Source organism: Tursiops truncatus, chromosome 4 (genome assembly GCF_011762595.2).
Source record: "Tursiops truncatus isolate mTurTru1 chromosome 4, mTurTru1.mat.Y, whole genome shotgun sequence".
NCBI classification, from domain to species: Eukaryota; Metazoa; Chordata; class Mammalia; order Artiodactyla; family Delphinidae; genus Tursiops; species Tursiops truncatus.
The window spans coordinates 18,300,783-18,309,941 of NC_047037.1; the positions used below are offsets into that span (position 1 = coordinate 18,300,783).

General features: G+C 43.5%; 1 protein-coding gene across 2 annotated transcripts; it reads left to right on the forward strand.

Annotated features, from left to right (window-relative positions):
* The first annotated feature begins 1,229 nt into the window (after positions 1–1,229).
* Positions 1,230–8,737, forward strand: PFN2 (profilin 2). 2 transcript variants are annotated; one of them, XM_019934340.3, is made up of 3 exons: positions 1,230–2,316; positions 4,497–4,689; positions 7,053–7,368. In XM_019934340.3, exons 1-3 carry the CDS (start codon positions 1,261–1,263, stop codon positions 7,148–7,150), a joined length of 1,347 nt encoding a protein of 448 aa, XP_019789899.2. In that variant the 5' UTR covers positions 1,230–1,260; the 3' UTR covers positions 7,151–7,368. The 2 variants fall into 2 exon arrangements, with proteins under 2 accessions (XP_019789899.2, XP_019789900.1); XM_019934341.3 differs by lacking the exon at positions 7,053–7,368 and adding an exon at positions 7,375–8,737 and having other exon boundaries at positions 1,755–2,316.
* Positions 8,738–9,159: the final 422 nt, after the last annotated feature.

The window sequence follows — 9,159 nt, forward strand, 5'->3', positions numbered from 1 at the left end:
CTGTTATATTTTGAAGGATATTTAAAAAATAGTGATAGGAATTCTAAATTCTTATGTTTTACCCAATCAATGTGATTTAGAATCTTTTGAGATTTGAATACCAGAATATTCAGTTAATGCAATCCTTTTGCTGTTTAGACAACAATAAAAGAATAAGAATGGAATGCATTATTTGCATCTCTTTGCTATTGAAGATAATAGTGTCAAAATTGAATCTTAAAAACTTCAGAGTAGATTAATAAATAAGTCCATTTCAAGCTATCATTATTTTTCTTTTTTAGTTTATTGAATTATAACGTGTACAAACAGCACAAATCAAGAAGTGTACAGCTTGATGAATTCCTACAATGACACTTTGTGCTATCAGCACATTGTGATCATTAACTTTTAAGTTGATAAACTGGTAAGAATGAAGGATTAAAACCATCAACAACTACCACAAAAAAGCAGAGTACTAAAACAAGAACCAGTAAGTGTGACTAAACCAGGTGGGAGGCACACCTGCAAAAATGAAACACGTTTTGTCACATTTTATACCACACAGGTTTTCTGTATCATCAGAACATGGGAGAATACATTGTCTCAACCTGATAGGAGCCAGACTTGGAGTTTCTCTTACTGTGCTTTTCTTCCCTTGCTTGCAGGAGTTGTACATTTCAAAGCAAACTGCAGAAAAAACAGAAAACTTCAGAACCAATTAGATTGCTTAGCAACGTTTTTGTCTTCTTTCCTGAGCTACTTCTGTGTAATCCTCCTGTCACAAACTGTGACCTTACACAGTAACTTTAAAGTTGAAAATCAACTTTTCAACGTTTTGAGACGCTCTCTTCCCTTGACTGACAGATCGTTTTGTTCACTTGAAAGTGTTGGACGTCTCCTAATTCCCGGTCTAGTCATAACGCCCAGAGGTTACTAAAGAACACTCAAGATTCACAGGGACTCCACCCATGGTTTAACTTGTAAATACAAGCCATTCTGAGATCTGGGTCCTGAAATTATTTCACCCTTCGAGAGCAGAAATATTACCATGTTCATACAGTGAACTCTTAGATCTTAAAATTCTTTACATATTCAGCGACTTCTTCGACCCACCAGTAACTTTCCCAGTTACCAACCAATAATTTTACATAGGTTGCTATCTGTTTTGTTCGCAATTTACGAGCAATTTAGCCACACGTAAGCAACCTTAAGGGGAAGAGGGGTTCTTCCTGTCAAAGAATCCACACAATGAGAGGCCCGTGGTACCCAAATGAAACAATAATGAAAGATCGGCAAAGCTCAGAAATGTTCCTTAAAGCCACGAACGCCAGCTCTGATTTCAGGTTGTCGGAGCGCGCCCGCTCGGTAGCCTTTGTGGCCAAGAGGCAGAGGGGTCCAGGGAAGAGGGTCCCACTGGGGACGCTTAAGATGAGAGTGGGTGACCCTACTACCAGCCCGGCCCCACCACAAAGAGGAGTAGACGCTCCGCATCCCCGTCACCAGGGCAACTCTGCAATCCGACACCTAGGCGCAAGATTCCGCATCCCCAGCCACCGGACGCAGAACAGAGGCGTTTCACAGCCCGGACGCAGGGACTCCGAGGCTTCCCACAAGCCGCCGTCCCTGGGATGCGGAGTGCGACGAGGGAGACGCCCTCTATGCAGGCCCGGGGTCCGAAACTCAGCCACCCACAGCGACGCCGCCGCTCCCAGGTCTAGCTGTCCGCACGTGGCGGCTGTGATTGCCCCGGACGGTATCCCTCCGCGCCCCTCCCGCTCAGTCTCCCTCTCCCTCGCCGGGACCCTCCGAGTCGGCGCGCCGCGGAAGGATCGCACGCACGCGCTCGCGCACGCCCCGCCGAAACGGCGGAGAGCTGCGGAAACCGCGGTAAGGAGCAGTCGCCGCTGTAGTCGGTGGCACAGCAGCTCCGCAGCCTCCCGCCGTTGGTTAGTCAGTCCCGCGGTTGCGGGCGGGAGGGCGGCCGGCCGGGCGCGCCCCGCAGCTTGTCCCTCACCACCGTCCCAGCGTCCTCCCGCCGCAGCTCCTCGGGGAGGGGGGCGGTCGGTGCCTGCGCAGAGCCGCCTCCTCCCCGCCCCCGCCCCGCCTCCACCCGCGCCGCCGCCGCCGCCGCCGCCCGCGACCGCCGCCGCCGCCGCTGCGCCTGCTGCTCCTCGCCGTCCCCGCTGCAGTGCGAAGGGCTCGAAGATGGCCGGTTGGCAGAGCTACGTGGATAACCTGATGTGCGATGGCTGCTGCCAGGAGGCCGCCATTGTCGGCTACTGCGACGCCAAATACGTATGGGCAGCCACAGCCGGGGGCGTCTTCCAGAGCATTACGGTGAGAACCGGCGGTGGCCCGGGGACCCGAACCCGAGCGGGGCCGGCCGTGGGGGCGCCGCCGCGCGGAGCCGGGCCACCGGGAGGGCCGCGCCGGCAGGTGTGCGGGGCGGCCGGCGCCAAGGATGCGGCTGCCGGGCGGGCGGAGAGCCGGAGGCCCGGGGACGCCCCCTCTGCGGGGCTGCGCTGACTGGCGGGGGCGGCGGCCCGGCTCCCCGGCGTTCCCAGTGCCTGTCCGGGTGAGGCTGGGGGAGGGGGCACTCGCCGGCTCGGGGGTGGGGGCCCTTTTCCCCTTGTTCGGTCCTCCTGGGTCCCCTGGAAGCCCTGAGGCTCGCTTTGTACGTCCCGGGGTGGAAGCGGGGACCGGAGGGGCCGAGCCGGGGCGCGCTGGGCCCGGGCGGGGGTCCTCCGGCGGCCGGGCCGCCCCTCGCTCCGGGGACAGCGCGCCGCCCGCGCCGCGGGCTGTGAGAGGCGGCGGTTGCCCGGCCCCCGGGATCCTCGCGGCGACTTGGCGGAGGTTTGCCGGTGTCCAGGCCTCCGAGGCTTGCGAGAAATATACACCGACAACGTAGGTGGATTCGTGAATCTCGACTACAGCTCAGGCTCCATAGGATTTTTTTTTTTTTAATTCTCCAAGATGGCGAACTGCCATTGATTTCTCTCCTTCTCCTATGGAGATTCATCGATACACCGTTATCCCCAGTTACGCAACATAGCTCCAAAAAAGGGGGTGCTTAAAGGGGCTTTTAGTAATCTGCGAAGACCAAGGGGACACTTAAGTTCTCCAAGTCCCTCCCTCTTTAGTAATGGTAGTAAAGGCACTAATGCAGATTTATGCTTCACGGTGCCTGATTTTTTTGTGACTTGGTGGTTTGACTCGGTTGCCACATGTCTGGGGGATAATTGTCACTAAGCGTCCAGTGCTGCTTTATTGTTTTGCCTCTTTCTAAACAAGGCTCTTTCTATAATTGTGACGATTATATCAAATACAGCACCATTCTCTTAATTTCTTAAGCTTCACGCCCCCTTCCTATCAAACGCCCAAATCCAGGCCCCCTATTATGGGTGCTACTAATTATTCTTGTACTGCTTAGCATGGTTTAAGATCTAGCAGTGTAGAACTCAGTTCTTGATACAAGTACTTTCAGGTTTCCTATTACCGCAGTGGGCTACAATTCTTACAGAGAATTGGCATCTGGTGATCAACTTTTTTTCTGCGGTCCTCTTGTCTTTGTGTGAGTTCCCGCTGTCTGGCCGGGAAGATTGCAGGAGTGTGCTTGGAAATGGCTGGGGCCTGCTATGACTCTGCAGTTCTGATGGGGGCGACGCCTTCCTTCTTATTCATGGAATGTTAGAATGCACGTTTTCTCCTTTCCGGTTCTGGTCGCTACCTCAGTTTCTTTCCCAGTCTCCCTCCATTTTCTCTGTTCTTTTACCGTTGCCTACTGCAGTGCTGCGGACAGAATCCTCTTTGCGTTTGCCCAGAAAGAAAACTGATTACTGAGGTGGTAGGGTAAGGGAAGTTGCAGAGAAAAAGGAGTCAGCGGCTAGAATAATAGAGAGGAGGGAAATATGAATTTGGGGATGCGCTGAAGTCTAGGGCTTGAAGTTCATATTAATACTATGGGGGATATTACAAGCTGTTTGAAGCGAGTAGAAGTGAACAGGTCTGCCAAGCATGGGCGTTATTTTAGGAGACTTTCAAACAACTTTAAATTTGACGCTACATGACTGTAACGTGACTGATTATGATAGATAAGCTTCTGTTGAAAGTTTTTAGGTGGATCTTTACCATTACGTAAGTACTTCAGGTACCACCTGATTTGAAACAGTTTATAAATAACTCTTAAGTTTGCAGTTTATCTAGTGTCAACTAACAACTAGAGATTCTTTGCGTAGACTGGTTTTAGTTACCAGACTACACTCTTAACTGTGAAATCTAATTAACTGACTGACATAAAACATGTCACCATGTAGGATTAAGTAATTTTTTAGAAAAGACTGAAACTTGATTTTACATTGTTGAAACGTGTATGTCTTGTAGTGGTAGTACAAACTTGGCAGTCTTTGCTGTTATACCAAGGCAAGGAATTAACTACAACTTTTTTCTTTTTTCTCTTTTTCTTTTCCTTTTTTTTTTTTTTTTGGTTGGGGGCTGGGTGGGGGGTGGTGGGGGGACAGCCAGTAGAAATAGATATGATTGTAGGAAAAGACCGGGAAGGTTTCTTTACCAGTGGTTTGACTCTTGGCGCAAAGAAGTGCTCAGTGATCAGAGATAGCCTATACGTGGATGGTGACTGCACAATGGACATCCGGACAAAGAGTCAAGGTGGGGAGCCAACATACAACGTTGCCGTCGGCAGAGCTGGTAGAGGTAAGCAAGGCACACTTTTGGTTGAAAGTTGCATGCCACGTTACAAGTGATTAAGCAGTCTCTTTAACATTTTGAATAAAGTGTTAAAAGAGTCCATAATGGCTCTTAAGGTGGTTTTTGTGAACTGCTCAGCACTGAAGGAGGCACTGCTGTAGATATACTTCCTCTACAGCAGCTGCATACACAACCTAACCTCTGAGATCCTGACTTTCTTCTCAAATAGAATGTTCATATCATCTTTTCAGTTTCAACTTTAGTAAACTGAACATCTAAATTTGCCTCTTCTATATGGATAACTTGAGTCACTTTGCTGTACACCTGAAACTAACACAACATTGTTAATCAACTATACTACTCCAATATAAAATAAAAAGTTAAAAAAAATCAATTTGTCTCTTCAGCTGTTAGTTATTCAGATTGTTAAATCATTCAGATTGGTTACTTTAGTCCCTTTGGGTCTTTGACCTTTGGATCTCTTCCTTTCTTGCTCACATTTTAGTCATTCACTATTCAGCATAAAAAAGGAAGAGTTAATATTGGCTCATATTTCTATTAGAAACATTGCTGGGGAAGAGAGAAATAATTAGAATGAGGGTTTTGAAGTAAGTTTTCCACTTACTAAAATATTTTCAAAGACTAAGTGTGTCTGATTTATTCAAAAAGTAGGAAATTATATTTCATTTATATACTGGTCCAGAAATTCTGGTGTTTCCTGACTATTGTCAACATTGCAGAAATTCTTACTGTACTAAATAAATCTCACTACTTTTTTGAAAGCAACTTTTAAAACTGAGGTTTATTATGACATCTAGTTGATTTACAGATACATTTAAATGTGTTAACCTGTGTAAATGTTTTGTAAATAAAGAGGGCTTATGTAGCCTCATATAGCAGACTTGGCACATCTAATTTTAAGACCACATCTACCATGGGAAGAAACTTGAAGCTACTCTGAGCCATAATTTACTGCAGTGGTCCTACCAACTCCCTGTGACTGTCCTAAAGGTTCCTCTTGTTCTGATGTGAGTTGATGCTTATGAGTATTTCTCTATAGGAAAATTAGATGACTGTGAAATAGTAGACAAATCTCTAAAACATTACCGGAGCTCAGATAAATATATTAAAAAGAAGCATCAACCATGTGACGTAAAAACGAGAATGTTTTCATACCATACAGCACTACTGACATCTAGTGGCAGTGAATATAACATCTGACATATGTACATATGTTAATATTTTCACGATAGACCTTTGAACTACATCATAGAAGAACCTGTTTTTGGAAATACTAAATCTATTTTAGGATTTTAGACTCAATTAGAAACAAAGCTAACACAGAGAGGATATAGTAAGCACAGGCCTTTGGTACTTTTAATTTGTCCTTTCATGAATGGCACTGAAAATGCTATTTAAAATTTGGTCTTGGTTTTCCTCTGGAAATAATAGATACATTTAGCCCCACTAGTAAGACTTAATAGTTGGTACTTAATCAAGCAGTTAAATATGGGGAGAATTTTATAAGTAAATAATTACCTAATTTTTTTTTTAAGTTTATTTTTTGGGGGCCAGTTTAATATGTATTTGTCAGACTAATCAGAAGTTTTTTGCCCTATATAAAAGATAAATGTCCATTAAAAGGAACGAAATAATGCCATTTGCAGCAACATGGATGGACCTAAAGATTATCATACTAAGTGGAGTAAGAGAAAGAAAAATATCATATGATATCACTTATATGTGGAATCTAAAAAATATGATATAAAGGACTTATTTACAAAACAAGCAGACTCACAGACTTAGAAAACAAACTTATGGTCACCAAAGGGGAAAGGTGGTGGGGGAGGGATAAATTAAGAGTTTGGGATTGAGAGATACACACTACTATATAGAAAATAAATAATCAACAAGGACCTACTGTATAGCACAGGGAACTCTACTCAGTATAATAACCTAAAAGGAAAAAGAATCTGCAAAAGAATAGGTGTATCTATATGTATAACTGAATCATTTGCTGTACACCTGAAACTAAAACAACACTGTAAGTCAGCTATACTCCAATATAAAATAAAAATTAAAAAAGATAAATGATCACACTTCTTTTTCCCTAGCTAGTATAAAGATATCTTTATAGAGCATTGCAGCTGCACTGATTGGACTTCCAAGATACAGTTAATAGTCAAAATGTTTTCAGCACATTACTAGTTTGAAAGTTCTCCTTTTTGGAGACCTGGCTGACTTCAGTGCTTCGTTGTTCATGGAAAACTAACTTAATGTAACTTACTAATGGGGTTCTGTCTGCTAAAACTTATGGGACTCTCTTGATTAACACTTCTTTTGAAACACTTTTCTTCTTTCTCTTTCAGTCTTGGTCTTTGTAATGGGAAAAGAAGGGGTCCATGGAGGCGGATTGAATAAGAAGGCATACTCAATGGCAAAATACTTGAGAGACTCTGGGTTCTAGCTGCTAGGCAGACTGTTAAGTATTAGGGAAAAATTGCTCTTAAACTTTCCTAGCTGTAAGCTTGAGTCTTAATTCTGGAAATTTTATTAGCAATGCAGGGTGATGGGGTATGAACCTGTGTCTCCTTTGTATCCCTCTGTTGGTGGGGAAAGGTGTCTTTCTTTCTGCCCTCCCCCCCTTAAATAATTCTGTTCACTTTTGTTTTGTTTCCTTGTGTACTCCAGCATTGGTTATAGTCATGGGAAAGGAAGGTGTCCACGGAGGCACACTTAACAAGAAAGCATATGAACTCGCTTTATACCTGAGGAGGTCTGATGTGTAAGCAGCCTCTCCCCATCTACCTAGCAACTGTCTTCATCACCACCCCAATTATGGTCACAGTGCTACCAGACTATAGATGGTAGCTAATTTTTCTTTACCTATTTTCTAATGTCACGATTCCTTTTTGCCCAATGGATCATTTGTATGTTAACCACTGTATGTAACCAACCTTATCTGGCAACATAATTGCAGCACAGTAATGATTTGCATGATACCTTGAAATTTGGGGGGAGGGGGCATTGCAAGTTGGGCATCACTTTGTCTTAGCAATTAATGGGATATTGATTACTAAAATAAGTTAATATTAAGCAAGGTGCCGGTTGTACAATCTCTAATTTGATCAGTGTCTTTCAGCACTTTGAGCATTTACTTAGCTCATTTAGTCTTCCTTTTGTAGCGCATGGTTGGGAGGAAAAAGTGCATGCATCTTTCCTTCACTCCTCTTTTCCCACCCCCTCCCTTCGCACATAGGTATTTGGTTTGCTTCCACCTTCTTTTATGCAGTGCCTGGTTTATTTAACCAATTAATATTCCTTTTGTTGATGAGCTATTGAGAGCTGCAGTAGTTTGCTTTTAGTATTGCTGTTGCACTTGAGTAAAGACAAATCTTTTTTCATAGTGTCTACAGGACATAATGACAAGTGCAACTGCAAAACAAGAGCAAAGGCACTTCCTCCCATGACCTTACAGTAACCATACTGATTGAATCCCCAGGGACATTCCATCATTGCAATAGCTCACATTTTTGTTCCTGTCTTTTTCTTTGCACACCAGCTCTACTCTTTAGTAAAATTGTAAAAGGCTGCCATTATGGACATCTGGTATCCCAACATAACCATCTGGAGTGTGTCCAGTTTGTTCTTCATAGGACCAATTTTTATTTGCAGCTTGAGTTTTTATATGAAGTTGCATTATTGTGGACTTGGCTGTCTTGTGATGAATTTTTTTTCATATGTATTCTGTGCCATACTATTGTTAAAATGAACTGTTGCTATTGTGAGATGGATTTTAAATGACCTCTTAAAGGTTTCTTTCGAATGGCACTACTTTAGGGACATTCTAGTATTTGCTTCTATTGTTTGGGCCTTGTGGATAATGTACAGATTTAAAAACAAATCTTGTTGCTGATTTGTCCATTTCTTTCCCTGCACTTTGTTACATCTGGGATACAGTCTAACTCATCTGATTTAATATGCATTTAAAAAAATGCCATAACTATTAAACACCTTGTTTACAGACAGATGAAATAAATTTATTCCAACCAAATATTCTGGACTCCTGTTCTTTATATAAATTGTTAGCTTACTGTTACAGTTGATTTTTGATACAATGGGAATATACTCTGCTACAAGCATAAAATTTAAAAAAAAATTCAGCTAATGGCCTACTCCATTTCCTTTAGTATTTATCATAAAATGAGTACCTGGGAATTTATTTTCAGTAGGCTTTGCTTTATTAAAAATGGCTTGTAGTTATTTCAGGCTCATTTTCAGGCTTATGAGGCAAAAATTGACTTAACCACTAGAAATTAAATATTTTTGTCTTGTTGCTGGTCTCTTGATGTGAAATCTAATGGAGCAGTAAGGGGCCCAATTCCAAGAAGGGTTTCTGCATTGTGGATTCTTCTGTGTTGAACTGTCACATGACTTACTTCAATTTGGAGGCTATGTTGGCAGGCCGAAGTCAGC